At 47.1% G+C, this 21,932-nt stretch overlaps 1 protein-coding gene across 2 annotated transcripts in view; it reads right to left on the bottom strand.

Moving 5' to 3' along the window:
• The window catches only part of RAB3B (RAB3B, member RAS oncogene family), a 69,980-nt gene extending 54,863 nt beyond the window's left edge, over positions 1-15,117 (bottom strand). Inside the window, exons 1-2 of one of the 2 annotated variants that reach the window (XM_084784454.1) lie at positions 14,966-15,117; positions 4,522-4,749 (exon numbers count right to left, since the gene is read on the bottom strand). In XM_084784454.1, coding sequence (XP_084640580.1) covers positions 4,522-4,749 — 228 coding nt within the window. In that variant the 5' untranslated portion in view covers positions 14,966-15,117. Of the gene's footprint in view, positions 1-4,521; positions 4,750-14,229; positions 14,314-14,965 lie in introns of those variants that run through there. The other variant, XM_084784453.1, reaches the window with a different exon arrangement.
• Positions 15,118-21,932: the final 6,815 nt, after the last annotated feature.

Here is a 21,932-nt window from a genome sequence, read left to right as displayed (position 1 = left end):
ACCTGAAAGATTCACAACATAGTGAAAACTGTCTTTTTTTGGTTGTTTGTTTTTTCAAGACAGGGTTTCTCTGTGTACCCTTGGATGTCCTGGACTCACTTTGTAGACCATGCTGCACTTGAACTCACAGCAATCCACCTGTCTCTGCCTCCCAAATCCTGGAATTAAAAGTGTGCCCTACCACACCTGGCTTTTGTCTTTTTTTATGACTCTTATGTTCCTTTGTTTGTTTGTTTGTTTCAAGACAAGGTTTCTCTGTGTAGCCCTGACTGTCCTAGACTCACTTTGTAGACCAGGCTGGCCTTGAACTCACAGCAATCCACCTGCCTCTGCCTCCCGAGTGCTGGGATTAAAGGCGTGAGCCACCTCCCCGCCCCCTAAAAAAGTTTAGGTACAGCATACACATAGATTATGTATGCATACTCTTATGTACAAAATATATTAAGATATGTAAAAATGAAATAGGAGCTAGGGAGATGACTCAGTCTATAAGGTACTTGCTATGCAAGCCTGAGAAACTGAGGTCAGATACACAGAACTATGGGGAAGCCATGTGTGGCTGTACATCTGTGATCCTAGCCTTGTGAACGTAGAGGCAGGGTCCCTGGTGCTGGCTGGCTAGCTAATCTTGCCAAATTGGTGAGCTCCAGGTTTAATGCAAGATCCTGTTTCAAAAAATGAGGTGGAGAGCAATGGAGGACGAAGCCCAGGGGTAGCAGTACGGGTCAGTGCGTAAAGGCGCTTACCATCTAATGATTCGATGCTCGGGGCTGGAGAGAGGGCTGACATACTATCCTTTCAAGAAGACCCAAGTTTGGTTCCCAGAACCCACCTAGGATGTCTCAGACTCCCTTTAACTCCAGCTACAGGGGATCTGACACCCTCTTTTGGCCTTCTCAGGCACTGCACTCACATGAACAAACACATAGACATATATACGCAAATAATTAAAAAGTTTTTGAAAATTATTTCTGGTATCTACATGTATGAACACATAAACCACACACACACACACACACACACACACACACACACACGTGGGTAGGCACACATTCCAACCACACAAATACAGACACAGTAAAGATGAAACTTTAAATTTTGGCATGAGTAGCAGGTATAGAAGTTACTATTTTGCTGTGTAGAAATCCTTGAAAAAAAAATACGCAAAGCAATGAGGTTGACTAAGTCAGATCTAATCAGCCCTCACTGATTTTTATCTGGAAACAGAGCTGACAATGAACTTGTGCCAGGTTGTTGGAGACAGATCCATCAACCACTTTCTTATAGTCACTTGGGGGTCACTATCCTTAGCATTGTCTCCAATAGGAGACTTTAAAAGCTGCACACACTTGTTGTGGGGTTTCATGTTGTTAAAATTGAACAGCATAACCGATAAATCTACTTAAGCCAGGCACATCGAAACTGCAAAAGCTCTCAGTACACCAAGGTGTGAGGAGGCCACTACTGCCAAGGCTGAGAAGGGCAGACTGCCTCCTGCCCCAAGATTTCCAGCCGTAGGATATGTGACCATCTGATATAGGAATCATGGAAGGAAATCTATGCCAATCTACGTAGCAAATACTAGTTAAAACAAATTTATTTTATATTAATAGATTTTTAAAACAAGTTCTAGTATTTTCTTCAGTTCCCTAGGGAGTCATCAGACATGTAGCATCTGGCTGATGGCAAGAGTGTCTGTGTCTCTCTCACAGTCTTGATCCAGTTTTCAAAGTGTTGATCGCCATACCCTACATGCGTGTGCTCGCTCTCATGTGCTCTCATGCTCTCCTGTGCTGAGGTTGACCTCAGATGATACAAGTGAAAGCACCCAGCGCATAGTAGGTGCTTAGCCCCAGGCACACAGTAGGAGATTTCATATATCCATCAACTCTCACCACAAGGTAGGTAGACAATATCAGCGGTTCTCCCGTTCAAGTGTGCCTTAAAACCACCCGCTAGCACAGACTTTGGGGCCCTACCTCCAGCATTTTGGATTTGTTATATCTGTGGTGAGGCCCAAGAATGAGTTTCTAACAAATCTCCAAGTGTTGCTGGGGTGGTTGCGCCACAATTGGAGAACCAATAAATTAGACAGCCTTCATAGCTTCTCTTCTTTCTAATGGCTTATGATGCTCCACTGCCTTTAGCGGGGAGTCAGTGGATACTCACCTCTCTAGAAATTAATATCTAACATTACTTTAAATGGAAATGTGGTCTGTCTAAGACCGCAGATGCACAATATAGAGAAAACAGCACGTAATTCACAATTTGTAGATCTGAGTTCAAATGCCACATTGTAGCTGTGTGACTGACCTAAGACAAGTTAATTTATAAGTTTTTATTTCTTTGGAAAACAGGGCTGCTATACTAAAATACTATGTGCCAATGGGTTTCACAAGCCTTTAATCCCAAGTATCAAGGGGCAGAAACAGGTGACTCTCCATAGTGAGTTCCAGGCCAGCCAAGACTACAAAATGAGACCCTGTCTCAAAAAAACATGCTATGTACCTCATAACATTTATGTATATTAATATATAAGGAACGATTTATAAAAATAGATGTAGACTCTTCCAATAAGATACACATACAATATATTATTATACATTTAATAAGTATAATAGACAATAGCACATTGCATGTCTTGAAGACTTTCAAAGATTTCAAGATTTCCAACGGTAGTACTGAGTTATTGCTAAGTACTCTAACGGGCTTCTGAAATAGACGTGTGTTTTCTTAGTGCCATTAGCAGATAACAATAGTAATCGAGCCCCCACCTTCCAAGACTGTCAGTCCCCGTAATCCTTTTCTCCCAGTATCTGGACCTTGCTGTAGTTTCTTCCCATATTAAATCAGTGACCAAGGGAATGCTGTAAGGCTATATGACAGACATTGCCGTTTCTTCTTCGCTCCCTTAGACCTCAGACTGGGGGAAACCAGCTGTCAAACAATGAAGATGCTAAAAAAAAGCCAAGTGGGAAAGAAGGAAGGAAAGAAGGAAGGAAGGAAGGAAGGAAGGAAGGAAGGAAGGAAAGAAGGCCTCCTGCCAATAGCCAGCACCAGACTTGTGAGTAAGCCATCTTGGAAGTGGATCCTCCACCCCAGTCAGCCCTTCAGCAGACTGCAACTCAAGCCAGTGCCTGGCTATATTTCACGAAAGGCCCCAAGTAACTCCTACTGTTAGACTCACTGAAACTGTGTGCTGGTCAATTACCGCTCTTGTTTTACACCACGGAGTAATTTGTTATGCAACAATAGATAACTGATCAGTAAATAACGTCTATGGCGCATGTGCTGTGTCCCAGGAACTACTCAAAGTAATTAGATGAGATCGTAGTCCCCCATGAAGGAAAGGGTGGCCCACTGGGTTAAATAACTTAGTCACTAGGGACATATGCTCAACCATGTTCATAGCGGCCTTATTCATAAGAGCCAGAACATGGAAACAGCCTAAGTGTCCCTCAGTAGAAGAACGGATAAAGAAACTGTGGTACATTTACACTATGGAATACTACTCAGCTATTAAAAACAAGGAATTCCCGAAATTTGTGGACAAATGGATTGAACTAGAAATGATTATAATGAGTGAGTTCACCCAAAGCAGAAAGAGTCAAATGGTATATACTCACTTATATCTGGACACTAGCCCAAGGGGCAGGTCCCATGAAAGTCTTCACTTATCAGGAAAGTGGGACAGAGGGGAGGACATCCTATTGGGACTCTAGGTGAGAGAAGCATGGGAGAATGGGGAAATAGAAAGATCCAGAGGGTCCTAGAAACCTACAAGAAGAACATTATGATGGGCAGATCTGGGCCCAGGGGTCCTGCTCAAACTATGGCACCAGCCAAGGACAATTAATGCAGTAAACTTCAAACCCCTACCCAGATCTAGCCAATGGACAGGACAATTCTCCACAGCTGAGTGGAGAGTGGGGACTGACTTTCACATGAACTCTGGTGCCCTATATTTAACCACGTCCCCGGGAAGGGGAGGCCTGGTGGCACTCAGAGGGAAGATAGCAGGTTACCAAGAAGAGACTTGATACCCTATGAGCATATACAGGGGGAGGAGGTCCCCCTCAGTCACAGTCATAGGGGAGGGGAGTAGGGGGAAAGCAGGAGGGAGGGAGAAATGGGAGGATACAAGGGATGGGATAACAATTGAGATGTAATATGAATAAATTAATAAAATATTTTTAAATGAACAATTAAAAAAATAACTTAAGTCATGTTTCCATGGCTTGTAAGTGGGAGAGATAGAATTAGGGTCTGTAACTCCAATGCCTAGTTTCTTGGTCACTTCTCTATAAAAGCCAGAATAAAGTCTTTTGGACAGTTAAGCAGAAGCAACTGAACTGCCCTGCCCCCTGCCCAGGAGAAAAAAGATGTAAGACAAACATGGGCCAGTGAAAGCCCAGACCTGAAACAGCATTGATAGCCGATGCTGTGGGACCCAGAGGTCACAAACCAGCCTCACCTCCTAGCTAACCCTGCCTCGCTCTGCCCACGGTGCCCAGCACTCACCCATATCTGCAGCTTTACACGCTTCTCATGGCGGTAGACTGTCTTTACTTTGAAGTCGATGCCCACAGTGCTGACAAAGGCCGGGGTGAAGGTGTCATCGGCGTACCGGAAGAGGAAGGAGGTCTTCCCGACACTGCTGTTGCCAATGATGAGCAGTTTGAACATGTAGTCAAAATTCTGGTCAGAGGCATCTTTGATCCCAGTTTTACCATCGGTTACTGAAGCCATCTGTAGGAGAGACCTCTGGTCACTTTGAGTCACCAACTTTGTCATGGTCACCTGCCACCCCAGAAGAGATAGCTTCCCCGCCACTGCTCCTGCCCCAAATGTTGTCTTAGGATCGGGGTGGAACCCAGCCTCTCCCATTCATTTTTTTTTTTCAACAAATATTTACTGAGCCCTTAGCTCTGGGGTGAGCCCTGTGCTGAGCACCGGGGAGGGGGTTGGTGTTCAAATATGAATCAGACATGGTGACTGATCTCAAGGTTGCCACAGAGAATAATAATACAAGACTCAGAAAACACGACTAGCACAACTGCCGATAAGTGACAAGTCAGGTGAGAGCTGGTGACCACGGAGAGTCTTGTGATCACAGGAGACAGGGTTTCTCTGTGTAGACTTGGCTGTCCTGGACTCTCCTTGTAGACCAGGCTGGCCTCGAACTCACAGCGATCCGCCTGCCTCTGCCTCCCGAGTGCTGGGATTAAAGGTGTGTGCCACCACGCCTGCTTAGACTCTGTAAGTCTCTCTTCTCCCTGGACACTAGACATGGGGAGGTGAGTGGCCAGAGGAGGGTGGGGTTACCCTCTGTGAGCTAATCTTCAGGTTCTTACTCTCTTTGGGAATTCCTGGAGGATTTGTTTTGTTCCTAAACGAGGAAAGGAGGGTGGGTGCATAAAGCACTTGATGGTGCCAAATGACTCGGGTTTAACCCCTGGAAGCCCACATGATGATGAAGGAGAGAACTGACTCCCTGAAAGGTGTCTTCTGACCTTTCACAGACACACATGTGCTGTGGCACACAGGTAAGAGCACAGACACACACAGAATTTTAAATAATGTTTAAAAAAAAAAAAGGAGTGAGCCTAGTAAATTTGGTTTTATAAATTTCCTGGATCAACTACAAAGACAAGAAGCTGGTGAATATGAAAAAAAAAATCAAGCTGTCTTCAAGATGAGATAAATATATGACAAAAGTCCTTTGACTATATCACTGCTGGCCTCCTACGGGCACTGTTCTTCCTGCTCTGAGAAGGCGCTCAGCTTAACTTTTTAACCAATCTGCTCCCAGAAAAAGGCTCCCTAGGTGAGTACGGAACATGCTGGAAGAGACAGATGGGCGCCATCATCCTCTTAAACCGTCGCATAAACCTTCACTTTCAGCTTGCACATCCTACTTCATGCACTGGTGACTCACGGCTAGAGAAATGACTCAACGGTTGAGAACGCTTGTTGTGTAAACATGAGGACGTGAGTTTGGATCCCAGCACCCACACAACAAGCTGGGCACGGTCTCACACATGCCCATAACCCTGACCTTACAGGAGACAAGAGGATCGCTGGACCTAGCTGCTTGCTGGCCTAGACAAAAATGAAGGCAAGTTGCAGGCTCAGTGAGATCCACCAGCTCAATGGGATAAGGTGAAGAGTGGAGAAAGACACCGGGTGCCCTTCTCTAGCCTTTGTGCACACTTGCCTGTGCCCATCTCTCTCTCTCTCTCTCTCTCTCTCTCTCTCTCTCTCTCTCTCTCTCTCTCTCTCACACACACACACACACACACACACACATACACACACACACACACACACACACACACACAGATAAGCTGTTTTTAAAGTATTTAGACTTTAAAGTACATTTAAAAAGTACTGATACCTTAACAATTTAATTGTTGATAAATATTATTTCAGTGACATTTATAGCTATATCCTACCCTGTGCTATATGACCAATGCCTTAATGTTATCTTTCTATTTAGGAAGAGGGGTTTTAAAAAAATATTTATTTATTTATTGTATATGTGTGCTTTATCTGCAGAAGAGGGCATCAGATCACATTATAGATGATTTTGAGCCACCATGTGGTTGCTGAGAATTGAACTCAGGACCTCTGGAAGAGCAGGCGGTGCTCTTAACCACTGAGCCATCTCTCCAGCCCCAAGAGGGGTGTTTTTAATTTTAAGTGTTCCTGGTTTGTTGTTTTCTCCTTGGTTTTGTTGTTGCTGTTTTGTGTGGTTTTTTTTTTTTTGACACAGGGTGCCTGCCTGCCTCTGTGTGTGTGTGTGTGTGTGTGTGTGTGTGTGTGTGTGTGTGTGTGTGTCTGTGTGTGTGTGTGTGTGTGTGTGTGTGTGTGTCTGTGTCTGTGTGTCTGTGTGTGTGTGTGTTTAAGACAGATAGCTTTTGATGGCCTGGGACTCACAGAGATCCACCTGCCTCCACCTCCCAAGTGGTGGGATTACGGGTATATGCCCCCACATTGACTAATCTTGGTTTAAAAGTTGTTTTTCTAGTATTTTAAAATTTAAATTACATTTATTTATTTATTGTGTGTGTGTTTGGGTGTACATATACCATGGCAAGTGTGGAGGTCTGAGGCAGTTTTCAGGAATTGGCTAGCTCTCTTCTCCTACCACGCCACATGGATTCCCGGCCAGTTGGCTAGACAAGTACCTTCACCTGCCCTCCTGTCTTACCACAAATTACACTGCAGCGGACGACCCCCACATAGACCTTTATTCATTGTCCTAATGGTTTCCTGGGGATGGAGTCTGAGATGTAGAATTTCTAATCCGACGGCAACTTTACTAAAACAAAGATTTGATTCTTAACTTCAGGCCCTTTAGTTTAACCTTTAGGTAAAATCTGAGAAGACAGCTAGGTGGATGGGAGTCAGGAGTTAAACCTGCTGTTCTAGCCCCCGGCTATAGTCCTTGGGCAAGCCATAGAGACTCTGCAAGCCAGAGTGCCCGCCCTGAAATAGGGAAACAGCACCTACTTCACGGAGCTACAGCGTAAATAGAATCAGCAGGACTGCATGTAAACAGCCTGGGGCTGATTTCTGGTTTGTGGAAGCTCTGCAGTACTTATTATTTTATTGGCCTCTTTTTTTTGTTTTGTTTTGTTTTGTTTTGTTTTGTTTTGTTTTGTTTTTCGAGACAGGGTCTCTCTGTGTTAGCCTTGGCTGTCCTGGACTCACTTTGTAGACCAGGTTGGCCTTGAACTCACAGAGATCCGCCTGCCTTTGCCTCCCAAGTGCTGGGATTAAAGGTGTGCGCCATCACACCCCGCCGTTTTATTGACCTCTTTAATCCTCCTCCTCCTTCTCCTCCTCCTCCTCCTCCTCCTCCTCCTCTTCTTGTTCTTCTTCTCATTCTCCTTCTTTTTGATTTTTCCAGACAGGGTTGCTCTGTGTAGCTCTGGCTATCCTGGAACTCATTCTATAGACCAGGCCGGCCTCAAATTCAAAGATTTGCCTGCCTCTACCTCCCAAGACCTGGGATTACAGGTGTGTGCCACTGCACCCGCCTGGCTGTACCCTGCCTTTTAAGTAAGGGATTTAGACCTGATTCTGTGGGCGTGTTTGAGTTCATGGTAGTTGCTGTGTGTTATGTAGAGACTATAGAGAGCGGTGAGTGCAGGACAGCCATGGGAGAACTGGCTGAGGGCTGGGCTTGTAGGTCAGTTGGTAGAGTGCTCACCTAGTGTACGTGAGGCCCCGAGTTCAATTCCTGCCTTAAACTGGGTGTGGCTGCACATGCTTGGGGTGTAATCCTAGCACTCAAGGATGTAGGCAGGAGAATCAGGGACATCCTCAGCTACATAGCTAGCTTTTAATTCACTTCTGCAGTCTTTTCGACTGTGTTTCCCGTCACTTGGGCTCTATTATTCGGCCTGTTTTGTAATGAACTGGCTGCCTCCCCTTCTGAACTCAGACAGCTCTAGCCATCACTCACCTGCCAACATTCATAGCGATCCTTAGGGGATGTTACTTCTTTCAATAAACATTTATCTTCTTCCTCATATATAAGACTAGCAAGTAAATTTCTATTACTCTTTTCACATTATATAACCATTTTATCACTTTAAAAATATTTTTAAATTATCATTTGTGTGTAGGTATGTGAACGGCTTAAATTTATGTGCACCATGTGCTTGCAGGAATCCTTGATACTAGAAGAAGATGTTGGGTCCCTTAGAACTGAAGTTACAGGCAGAGGTGCGCCACTCAGTGTAGGTACTGGGAGCCAAACCCAGGTCCTCTGCAAGGGTAGTAAGTGTTTTTAACCTCTGAGCTATCCCTCCAGCACATTTGGAGGTGTGGGGGAGTGGAGCAGGATATTACTTTAGAACCCACTACATAGCTGGTCTTGAACCTTTGATTCTTCTGCTTCCGCCTGCCAAATGCTCAAATTACAAATATGTCCCACCAAGTCCAGCAATTTCACATTTTTAAACTGCTAGGATTAAAAGTCTCTTGAGCCGGGCAGTGGTGGCACACGCCTTTAATCCCAGCATTTAGGAGGTAGAGGCAGGTGGGTCTCCGTGAGTTCGAGGCCAGCCTGGACTACAGAATTAGTTTCAGGACAGCCAGAGCTGTTACACAGAGAAACTCTGTCTCAATAAATAAATAAATGGCTCTTTAAGCCAGGAACGGTGGTGCATGCCTTTAATCCCAGCACTCAGCAGGCAGAGGGAGGAGGATCTCTGTGAGTTAGAGGCCAGCCTGGTCTACAAAGACAGTCCAGGACAGCCAGGCTGTTTTGGGGGGGGGGGGAGAAGCAGATCCTATCCTCACAGAACTTAGATACTGGTGAGGCAATTAGAGAAACACTCACACTGATAATGAGTTATCTCTTTGAAAGTTACTTTTGGCCAAGCAGTGGTGGCACACACCTTTAATCCCAGCACTTGGGAGGCAGAGGCAGAAGGATCTCTGTGCCTGCATGCCAGAAGAGGGTACCAGATCTCGTTATAGATGGTTGTGAGCCACCATGTGGATGCTGGGAATTGAACTCAGAACCTTTGGAAGAGCAGCCGGTGTTCTTAACCTCTGAGCCATCTCTCCAGCCCTCATTTTGTTTTTTTTGAAGATTTATTTTTTTTAATTTTATGTGTATGGGTGTCTTGCTTGCACGTATGTCTGTGTACCACCTGTATACAGTGTCCACAGAGGCCAGAAGAGGGTGTTGAATCTTCTGTAACTAGAGTTACAGATGGTTGTAAGCCACCATGTGGGTGCTGGGAATCGAACCCAGGTCCCCTGCGAGAGCAACAAGGCCTTAACCACTGAAGAGCATACGTTTTAAATGCTGGCCTTGTTTCTCTGATCTGGCCACTCCCTTACTTGACAGGTAAGAAACACTGAGGCTCCATAAAGAACAGTGATTTGTCCAAGGTCACATGACAAGCCAATGAGTGACCAGGACATCTGTTACTTCACAGCTCCCAGAGTTGGCTGGGCGTAAGGAAAATAATACAATACCAAGTTTCAGGTGAGCGAAACCCAGGCTGGAGCATCAAGTCACCACACTGCACTTGCCGCGCTGTACGGTCAAGCCTGCTCATCTGGATGCAGTACAGCTATCCCAGGAGGTTCAGCAGGCAGCCAGACGGGTCACTGAACAGTGGTGCGTACAGAGCTGCAACCGTCCGATAAGCATCGATCAAATCTTTCCTCTCTTTTGTGACAGTAGCATAAAGTGACAAAACTGGGTGGCTCACTGTCTCCATGACAAGTAATACAGATGAAAGCCCAGGAATCATCTGGGGAGCCATTCTTGGTTCCAGACGTGTGTGTGTGTGTGTGTGTGTGTGTGTGTGTGTGTGTGTGTGTGTGTGTTTGCCCCTCTCCTTAAAGAGCTGTTGTGAAAACAACCCTTTCAGTCTCTCGGGCAGCAAGAAATACACACCTAAAGAAGAAGCTGACTTCTGTTAAGAAAGGGGCGAGTGAGAAGGAAAAAGCCCTGAAGCCCATCGGGAAGAGATCAACTCAGTGACCGTAGTGGAGAGGGAACGGGGGATGTGCTTTTCTCATGGAGTCAGAACCTGACCACACCTGACCTTGGCTTTAAGACTGAGAGACCTGGGTTGAGCCCAGCAATCTCGGTAATTATGCAACTACAGGCAAATAAACCCTGAGCCTTAGTTTCCTCTCTATAAAGTGAGTGAATAAGATGGCTTTCTGGAACAACTGTTGTGACATTAATGTCAGTATGTAAATGGATGCTGAGGACTGAGGAGGATGTGCTCAGACAGTAGAACATTTGTCATGGAAACATTCACACCTGAGTTCAATATCAGGAATCCAAATTAAAATGCTGGACACAGTGACAAGTGCTTGTAATCCCAGCATGGGCGGCAGGGTTGGGGGAGGGCAGAAACAGACAGATTCTGCACAACTGGCTGGCCTGCCAATCTAGCTTTATAAACCTCTTAATTAAAAGGTATTTATTTGGGGACTGGAGAGATGGTTCAGTGGTTAAGAGCACTGGCTGCCCTTCCAGAGGACTAGGGTCCAATTCCCAGCACCCACATAGCCGCTCACAACTGTCTGTAACTCCAGTTCCAGAGACTTGACACCCTCACACAAAGGCCAGGCGGTGGTGGCACATGCCTTTAATCCCAGCACCTGGGAGGTAGAAGCAGGCAGATTTTTGTGAGTTTGAGACCACCCTGGTCTACAGAGCAAGTTCCAGGACAGCAGGAGCTGTTCCACAGAGAAACTCTGTCTCTGTTTGTTTGTTTGTTTGTTTGTTTTTCAAGACAGGGTCTTTCTGTGTAGCCTTGGCTATCCTGGACTCGCTTTGTAGACCAGGCTGGCCTCGAACTCACAGCGATCTGCCTGCCTCTGCCTTCCAAGTGCTGGGATTAAAGGCATGCACCACCACTCCCAGTTTTTATTTTCTGTGTATGTGTGTAAGGGCACGTGTGTCACTGTGTTTATGTGGAAGAGGTCAGAGGTCAGCTTACAGGAGTTGGTTCTCTCCATCTCTCAGGGCCATGGCAGCAGTCACCTTTACCCCTGAGCCATTTTTTTTAGCCCTAAACCTATATATGTACAGTTTCCAAACTTAATTTTTTCTATCAAGTCATTCTAAGTGATGAAAGCAGTTTGGGGGGCAGTGGTGGCACATGCCTTTAACACCAGCACTTCAGAGGCAGTGGCAGTCAGATCTCTGTGAGTTTGAAGCCAGCCAGAGCTATACAGAGAAACCCTGTCTTGAAAAACAAACAAAAACAAAACAAAACAAAAAATTCTTTCTAGCCTGGCATAGTGGCACATGTCTATAATCCCAGCACTCAGGAAGCAGGGGCAGGTAGATCTCTGTGAGTTCAAGGCCAGCCTGGTCTACAAAGTGAGTCCAGTATGCCAGGGCCACACAGAGAAACCCTGTCTCAAAAAAAAAAAATCAAATAAATTAGATTCAGTTTCCTGTTCTATCATTTATTATTACCTAGATAAGGAAATTTACACGACTAAGGTAGAGTTTTCCTCCCGTGTAAAATACACTTTGTTGGGAAGATTGTAGGTAGATGTGGAAGGTGCACTTAATGTAGCACACAGCAGACATTCGATGACTCTGTCCTCTTCAGGGAACATTTATTAAGGGAGTAAGGAGGGAGTTGGAAGCCATTAAGATGGCTCAGAAAGTAATACCTGGAAGGAGAGAATTGACTCCCCAAAGTTGTCTTCTGACCTCCACACCTGCCCTGTGCTATGCTCACTGCCCTCTAAGCAAGTTATGTACACACCACACACACACTCATTTTTACAGATTTAAAAACCTTTTAAAGGGTGTGGTGGCGCACGCCTTTAATCCCAGCACTCGGGAGGCAGAGACAGGCAGATCGCTGTGAGTTCGAGGCCAGCCTGGTCTACAAAAGCAAGTCTGGGACAGCCAGGACTGTTACACAGAGAAACCCTGTCTTGAAAAACCAACCAACCAACCAGCCTTTTAAAGGGAGTTGGGTGTAAGTGTGGCTCTTGTTCTGTTGTATGTCTCCTTCCGCCAAATCACACCTTCACAATTTATTCTTTCTTCAGACCATTCCTAATCGCCAACCTACCACCAACCCAGCCCCGAGTCACTGCTTTCCCAGGTCTCTCAGAGTCACAGAAACACTCTCAGGACAGTTACCATCTGCTGAGCGCTTGCTGACTCCAACGCATTCTGCTGGCTGCTTCAGAGGCACCCCACCTTCCACACCATCAAGGCTCCATAAAGTGGGTGTCCTTCATTCTGGTTGGAAGGAGCTGGCCAGCGGTGTATTACCCAGGCACAGCTGTATAGCAACAGTGGTTCTCTGAACGGCACTTTACGGTTTACAAAACTCTTGCCAACCCACATTATTCTCCTTGGTCCTTATAAGCGCAGCTCAATTACTGACTCAGTCCACAGTCGCTGCACACCTACGGCATGCCAGGCCCTCTGTGACCTCAGCAGAGAGGGAGCAGGGACCTCGCCAGCTCATTCTCAGTTACCGAAGCTCATTCTCAGTTACCGACGTTTCGTTTTCTGTCACCTTTTCCCAGCCTACATCTTCTGACAGGAGCATACTTTACTCCACTGTTGGCTAAATCTTTCATATCCAAGAGACTTCACTGACCCCTCTGCCTCCCTCAAAACCCCCTCTCCTTTACTCCCAAGACACCGTGGCTTCTGACTCCTACAGGAGGCCTTCCTCTCTTTTGTTTTTAGTTCCTTTTCTCTTGCGTGTGTGTACGCATATGTTTGTGTGTGTGGTGTATGTTAACCTTTACCCCATGTGCTCATGTGCACATGCAGAGGCTAACGGGGGAGGGGGGCACTGGGTACCTACTTCGGTTGCTCTTTATTCTTTTAGATTTATTTAAATTTTTATGTGTATGAATGTCTTTGTACACATCTGTATGTGCACCATGCTAGTACCTGGTGTCTACTGATGTCAGAAGAGGATGTCAGACTCCCCTGGGACTGGAGTTAGGATGGGTTAAGCTACATGCTCTTCCTGAGAACTGAGTCCCTGTCTCCTCTACAAAAGCAACAAGTGCTCCTAACTGATGAGCCATCTCTCCAGCTTTGCTCCCTCCCCTTGTTTTTGTTTTTTGTTTTTTGTTTTTTTGAGATGGTCAAATTTCAAGTTCTGGGGATCCACCCTGTCTCTGTCCCCACAGCTGGGGTTACACGGACAGAGATGGTGCCAGGCTCCTAAAAACTGAGGATTTGAACTTAGTTCCTAATACTTGCCTAGCAAGTGCTCTCCTCTTCTTCTGTCTTTGGGTGCAGAAACGGTGTGCTCCATCTGCTTGCACGAGGGTACGTGTACACACACACACACACACACACACACACACACACACACACAGACTCATTCCGTTTACAGTCTACAGCGTTTCATCTGGGTTCTGGGAAAGTGGGCTGGAGAAACCCACTCCACTCCACAGCTCTGTTGGCTTCTAGAGGCTGTCGTCCTGCCCTCTCAAAGCCCCCCTGCTTGACTCCGGGATAGAGCTGCAGGTGGATGAATTTTTCTGTCCACTAGTCTCTTCTTGCCCGTGACTCCAATTGTCTGTCATTGCAGTCTGGTCCAGCGCCTGCTGCCCTCATGCTAGGAGAAGCCAAGACACAGCTGGTGCCAAGGCTGTAATCGATCCTCATAACATTTCCCACCTCACACCCACATTTGGACTCCCCGCTAACCTGACCCACCACCTCACTCTGCAAGTTACCTCAAGATTCTTCTGCTTCCAGCCGCAAGACCCAGCGCCGTCTCCTTCCTCCTGACCAGAACTCAAGTGTCCCTCGCCCATATGCAAGGCCACGACCCTCTCTCCTACCTAGTTCCTGCCCCTCCCTCTGAGGGCGGGGTAGACCCAGCTGGCTTCCCACATTTCCCTTCTTCCTGCCTTGTCCCCTCCAAACCCCACCCCTATGTCTCCATCCGCCGAGACCCCCTCACGGGTAACAGCTGGGCTTGGTTCTGCACCCTTTCACTCCCAGCTAACCACACTCAACGTCCCAGAAGCCCTGATCCTCAATCTAACCGGACACTCGCTCCTGCCCTGCGCCCCTTCCTTTCAGTCCTTACTCAACTGTTCATCTCAAAGCCACCCCCCGCCCCAGTCCACCCCGGCTCTCCACCTGCACGCCCCTCCTCTCGCCTGCCTCCCCTCCATCCTTTCTGCAACCCTCCGCTTGCCCTCAGCAGCCTGGTACCCTCTCCCGCTGCCAGACGTCCCCAGCCACCACTCTGCCTGCAGTTACTGCTCATCTGCTCCAGCCTCAGCGGTCGCTGTTTCCCAGCGAACCTGGGAATCCCGGGGTGCGAGGCCAGCGCTCCTTCTCTGCTGTGGTGCGGGTCCCTGGCGGCCTCCCGCAGCCCCTCTGGGAGTCCCCTAGGCTGCCTTGCACTCGGTTCCCGTGCTCCCAAGCAAGCTAGAGCAGGGTCGGGACCGCGCCCCTTACCTCGGACAAGAGCTGGCTCCAGGAAAACGCAGCTGGGCTGTTGCACCTGGTGGTGGGAGGTGGGAGGCGAGCGGGGCGGGTCTGGTTCCCACCTCAGCTACAGAGGGTTGAGGCTCTGGCTGGAGATGGGTTGGGTTCCCGCTGGGCTCAGGCCCCGCCCCTGGGCGGAACCTATGTAAGATCCGTCCCGCCCCTCCGCTCCGGGCAGGTGTAGGGACTCCACAATTTCTTGGGAGCCCCAGATCCTATATATCTGGGTGACTATTATGACCTGCCCTAATTCTTATCCCACATTCCATAGTCTGCACCTAGAATGGTATTCAGAGGGCTTTGATAATGTAGATGATGACAGTGTCAAGTTTTGCTATTTCCAAACGTTTTTAACTCCGTTCTCATAAACTCTCAAGGAGGGAGCACAGACTATGAACAAGTGAAAGCAAAGCTAGGAAGTTGGATGTCCTCTGGCCTGCACATCCGTTCCTTCATGGTCCCTCTCCTTTGAGTCTGGTAATGATGACATCTGAACATATCCTGTCCTTTCTCTTCCATTTCCTTTTCTCTGCATAATGTATCCTGGTTCAGGGCTCATGGCTTCTGGTCTGGACTAATGCAAGAACTTTGGTTATTTTCTTTTTTCTTTCTTTCTTTCTTTTTTTTTTTTTGTTTTGTTTTGTTTTGTTTTTTTTCGAGACAGGTTTTCTCTGTAGCCTTGACTATCCTGGACTCACTTTGTAGACCAGGCTGGCCTCAAACTTACAGCGATCCGCCCGCCTCTGCCTCCCGAGTGCTGGGATTAAAGGCATGTGCCACCACACCTGACCTAATGCAGGACCTTTCCAACTCCTGCCTCTCTCTCCACCTTCTATGCCAGTGGCCCAAATAACCTTTAGAAATGCCATCAACCTTGTTAAAATAACTCGTGCTGCTCCCCCATTACCAGCAGTAGCACGGAGGCTGCCAACTGGGGTGGTAAATATTCTTGTCTGAACCTTAGCAGATCCCAGCTCTTCCACAGGTGGTAGTGGTAGGGTTCAGGGGGTAAGTAGAACCCTCACCTTCAAATCCTTGTGTGCACTTCACTTTCCACTGTCCTGAGGTCACTGGACCGACAGTTTGGGTCTAAAGCTGTTGTCTTTTTCTTTTAATTTATTTTTATTTCGTGTGCATTGATGTTTTGCCTGTATATATATATGTGTGTGTTTGTGTGTGTGTGTGTGTCTGTGTGTGTGTGTGTGTGTGTGTGTGTGTGTGTCTGTGTGAGGGTGTCAGATCCCATGGAACTGGAGTTGCAGACAGTTGTAAGCTGCTATGTGGGTGCTGGGAATTGAACCTGGGTCCTCTGCAAGAGCAGTCCATGTTCTTAACCACTGAGCCATATCTCCAGCCCCTCCTAGTCCTTTTCTACAGTCATCCCCACCCCAGATCTTAGAAGCTTGAGTCACATAACAATTCTCAGTTCCATTATGACTTGTCGAAGATGCTTCTCTCTGGCCCAGGGAACAACCCAGATTGGCAGCCTCTCTGCCTCTCCACCAGGCTCCTAATCTTTACACTGCTTGTTAGAGATGCTTACCAGCCCTTTTACTCAGGTTCCCACTGCAGGGTTGACTGGCAGCTTTCCTCCCTGCTCCTTCTAGAACCCCGGTTCCACCCCCTACATCTCTGGAGTACTCGGGTTACCTCTCTGTCTTTACTGAAACCTTCTCCTCCCCCGGGACCCTGCCTCCGTGGTAGCCTTCTGCAGAAAGGCTCTTCCTCCCCACCCCCTCCCGCCCGACCCCCCACCTCCATGTATCATAACACCAGGAGGTGGCGGCAGCATCGCCACGCCCACCCTCATACAAAACTTTGCTCTTCTTTGCCCACCAGCCATATTATTCTCATCACGGACACCTCACTGCTCCTCGTGCACTGAAAAGCTCAGTCCCTGGGGCACGATCATTTTCATTAGCTGCTGCGCCACCATCCTCCTGGTGGCTTCAGTTATGTGTGGCGTCTCCTGACCCTTCATCCCTCCGCCTCTTCTCCACTATGACCGGGGCCATTAGCACCTACCGTAGCACCTGACCCTCCTACTCATCTAGAACTTCAGTCTTAAAACCAAACACCCTAGGCCCGGTTTCCTTTCCTCATTTCCAACTGGACAAGATGGATAATGAGTAGCCACTCTGCACCGCAGGAACAATGAGATAACATATGAAACAATCCTTTCAAATTTGCGAAACAATAGGAGAACAGATGGCATCTCCTTCTTCGCGTAGCCTCGGGTCTGATTGCTTTCTCTTTCTCTCTCCCCTGAAAGGCCATGTAACGTGGGAGAATAAGCTCAGGCTGGGACCCAGGAACCGCACAGACCAGCCTTTTAATCCTTGCTCCACCTCTTGCTGGCTGAGTGATCTTAGGTCAGTTACCTCAGTTTTTCTGACACGTGCACCCCTTTCATGTCTTTAGGACAATCAATAACAAAAACTACCCCACAGTTGTTGTGAAGATCAAACGAGAAAATGATACTGGGCAGCACTGGATAGAATGCCAGGCACACAGCAAGCACTCAATAAATATGAAATGCTGTGATTATTGTAAGAAAAAAAAAATGCCATTTTAATCCACAGCTGCCTTCTTAGAAGCAAGGATCCCAGGGCACAGAAGCACCTTTTCTTCAATGCTGGGCCTAGAAGAAGTTGGAAATTGAGTGACCAAAGTGCTGTGTTTTAGCCAGGCATGGTGGTAGCACACGCCTTTAATATCAGCACACAGGAGGCAGAGGTAGGTGGATCCCTGTGAGTTTGAGGCCAGCCTTGGTCTACAATGCGAGGCCAGGACAGCCAAGGCCACACAGAGAAACCCTGCCTAGAAAAAAACAAAACAAAACAACAACAACAATAAAAACAAAAAAAAAACCCAAAAAAACAAAACCAAAGTGCTGTGTTTTTAAAAAGAAAAAAGAAAAAGAGGAGAGAGAGAAGAATTTTGGAATTCACTCAGCAAAATGAGAGGAGGTAGTAATAGGGAAAGGAGAGGAAAGAGAAAATGATGAGTAAGGAAGCCGGGGGAAGGCTTGAGACGGCTCAGTGGGTAAAGTGTGAGGACCTAAGTTCAGCTCCCCAGTCAAAGCCGGACACAGGAGGACCAGTCTGTGATCCTAGCACTTCTGCTGCAAGGCAGGAAGTGGAGATAGGAGACTCTCTGGCATATGCAGCTCAAACAAGAGACTCTGTGACAACGCAGCATGGAAGAAGAGGCCTGACACCTGAGGTTGTCATCTGACTTCCACATTTGTGCACGCACACCCCTTCCCATTCTATCTGTCTGTCTATCTGTCTGTCTGTCTATCTATCTATCTATCTATCAGTTTTTCAAGACAGGGTTTCTCTGTGTAGCCTTGGCTGTCCTGGACTTGATTTGTAGACCAAGCTGGCCTCGAACTCACAGTGATCCACAGCCGGGTGTGATGGTGCACACTTTGAATCCCAGGAACTACTGCACAGATCCAGAGCCAGAAGAACCATCCCCTCCATGCCAGAAGGTAAACAAGTGCATAATACTGGAACAGCCAAAGGAAGATGTGTGGTTTGTCGTGCATACGATGTGCCACCTCCTGTGCCCTTAAAGGCTTAGGAAAGACTGTCAGACCCAGCTATGCTTTTTGGAAAGGGAGATGTGAGGATGCTTGAGTGTGGAGTAAGCAATGTCTCAGTCTTTCCTAAAGGAAGAGAGAGAGAGAGAGAGAGAGGGGCTGGAGGTGGAGACAGAAATTAAAATCAGACACCATGAGAGGAAGTTTGAAATGACAAAATTTATGAAATGAAAGCATGAAGTTCAAGCCCATCGCACTTAGATCTTAAGAGATCAAAAAGATGACCCTGGCATTAGGGCTCTGTCACTTAGGCTCTCAGTAACCCACATCCCTACTCACTGGTGCTTGACCACCACAGAGAAGGACAAACTAAATCAAATTATTTTAGATTGTCGTCTATACTCAAATGCCCAAGAATGGGAAGAAAGACAAAATTCTGCCTTTTTGCCTTGAGTCAAATTTGCTACCAGTTTTAACCACATAAATACATTCATCCTCAATACAACCATACAAGGTACCTGCTCGGACTCTCATTTTTAAGGTACACATTTTTTTTCTCAATTCAGGGTATGGGTAAGCCCACACCACAACCCACTCCCATGGATTCGGCCCCCTTTTATGGACAAGAAAAAGCTTAGTTTTTACACAGTTGGTAAATGGAGGAACCAGGTATCAGGCCTTCTGGTCTGTGTCCAGGCTCGGGACATTTCCATTAGATTCACTGTGGTTATTCAGTGGATACCATTCGCTTTAAGATTCCTGCAAATAAAACTGCCTTAAATCTCTTCTAATTGCTAGGGTAGGGAAAATTGGTGCTCTGGGGTCTTAATTTTTATACAAGACATAAAATTGATGCTTTTCATAAAATGAGAGCCACTGCTGAGCGTAGCAACATAAGTAGATGCCATTTGGGATGAACACAGAAATTACTCCAGTTGCAATGAACCGCTCCCCAGATTCAATTGCTTAGGACAGCGATCATTTATTATTTATCATAGTTCTGTGGGTGTCTGGATGGTCCCTTCCTTAGTGTCATCTGGGCTCACTTGTAAGATGCATTCAGTTGGAAAGTCTGGCTATGCGTGCTGGCTGAGGTCTGGGCACCACGGTTCTCCTCCATGTGGCCTCATTCACCAGTAGTCTAGACTAACCACAAGGTAGCCCCGTGATGGCATTCCAAGAAGTTAGAAGATGTATCTTAAAGTTAAGTTTAAGAAATCCCACTTGGGGCCGGGCGTGGTGGCGCACGCCTTTAATCCCAGCACTCGGGAGGCAGAGGCAGGCGGATCGCTGTGAGTTCGAGGCCAGCCTGGTCTACAAAGTGAGTCCAGGATGGCCAAGGCTACACAGAGAAACCCTGTCTCGAAAAACCAAAATAAAAAAAATAAAAAAAATAAAAAAAAGAAATCCCACTTGCAGCTGGGCGTGGTGGTGTATGCCTTTAATCCCAGCACTCGGGAGGCAGAGGATCGCTGTGAGTTCGAGGCCAGCCTGGTCTACAAAGCGAATCTAGGACAGCCAAGGCTTACACAGAGAAACCCAGTCTTGAAAAAACAAAACAAAACCAAAAAATGCACACCAAGAGCCTGGCCCCATCACCTGGACATAGGGCCTGGACATGAAGCACGCATAGAAAACATTTGCTGTGTGTGTCTAGAACCCAGCAAACACACACTACTCCCCCCTTTTGCTTGCCGGCCCTGCTAACCCTCCCCTTGTGATGGTCTATTCTCTCTCAAGAATGCTTACGCTAGCCTTTTTTTGCAATTCTGTGGCACAAGCCTCTTTACTGTCCAACTTCCACTAGAGCCACCAGTATTGTCGATACCACACTCCGCACGGCAGCAGAGGTCTGTCTCTTCCTAAGTCCATTTTAGAAATGCCACCGCCACTCTCCAAATCCCACCTCTCTAACATGAACGCTTGACTCTTCCGCCAGTTGCCTTCGTTCCTGACCATATACTCCTCACGTCTACACCGCCATCCACATTAAACCGTTTGGAATGCTCTGACTATGGCCTACTCCAGACCATCTCCACGAGCTTGCTTCAGTTTTTCCTCTCCCTTGGATGGCCCTTCACTTGATGATGAAAATATCTCCTGAGCTCCTTGATACAGTTTTAAAGCTGAACTATTTCTCACGGATTGGTAGGTATAGCGAAGGTTTGGTTGCAGCCGTGGTGCTATTGGGAGACAGTGGTTCTATCTCAGGGTTTCTATGGCTGTGATAAAACAGCATGGGCACAAGCAACTTGAGGAAGAAGTGTTCATTTCGCTTACACTTCCACATCCCAGTTCATCGCTAAAGGAAGTCTGGGCAGGAACTGAAACAGAAGCCGCGGATGGGTGCTGTTCCTTATACAACTCCAGGGTCACCTGCCCAGAGGTGGCAGCACCCACAGTGGGCTGGACTCTCCTACACCAATCATGCATTAAGAAAATGCCTGACAGACTTGCCTGTGGGCCAATCTCATGGAGGCATTTTTTTTTTAATTGGAGTCTCTCTTCTAGGTTGTGTCAAGTTTGTCATTAAACTACAACACAGGAGGACCAGCCTACTGGGAAGTCTTAAATCATTAGGGTGGCTTTTGTTTGTTTGTTTGTTTTTTGTTTTTCAAGACAGGGTTTCTCTGTGTAGCCTTGACTGTCCTGGACTCACTTTGTAGACCAGGCTGGCCTCGAACTCACAGCGATCCGCCTGCCTCTGCCTCCCGAGTGCTGGGATTAAAGGCATGCACCACCACGCCCGGCCTTAGGGTGGCTTTTTTGGTGTTGTTGTTTTTGTTTTTTGAGACAGGGTTTCTCTGTTTAGCCTTGGCTGTCCTGGACTCATTTTTTGGACCAGGCTGGCCTCGAACTCACAGGGATTCGCCTGCCTCTGCCTCCCGAGTACTGGGATTAAAGGTGTGTGCCACCACACCTGTCTCTTATGGTGCCCCTTAAGGGGAGGAAGAATGCGGCTCTGGCCTTTCCTCTCTCTTTAGTGATCTGGACATGAGCTAAGCAATTATCCTACTACATACTCTGACCACAGGACCAGTCTATCGTGGACTTGACTTCCAAAACTGTGAGCCGAAATAAACCTCTTATCATTGTAAGAAGATTACCTCGGACATTTGATGTAGTGCTGGAAAGTTCACTGATACAGACTTTCTATGTGTGGAGGTAAATAACACATGGTTCCTGACCCCAAGGGGCTCAGTGTCTGGTACAGCTGGATAGGGGGGTATAAATACACTAACTTTGACTCCACAAAAGCCCCAAGGCCACACTTCCACCTAACACAGCACCTCCTGGATCATCCTTAGAATTGCTGAGAGGTTATCTGCTGAATAAATGTGTACACAAATATTTACAATGAATTTCACATCTGGCATCTCATTGACTTTC

Source organism: Acomys minous (assembly GCF_964271855.1).
Source record: "Acomys minous genome assembly, chromosome: 6".
Lineage (NCBI taxonomy): Eukaryota > Metazoa > Chordata > Mammalia > Rodentia > Muridae > Acomys > Acomys minous.
This window is presented reverse-complemented; position numbering and strand designations above follow the sequence as displayed.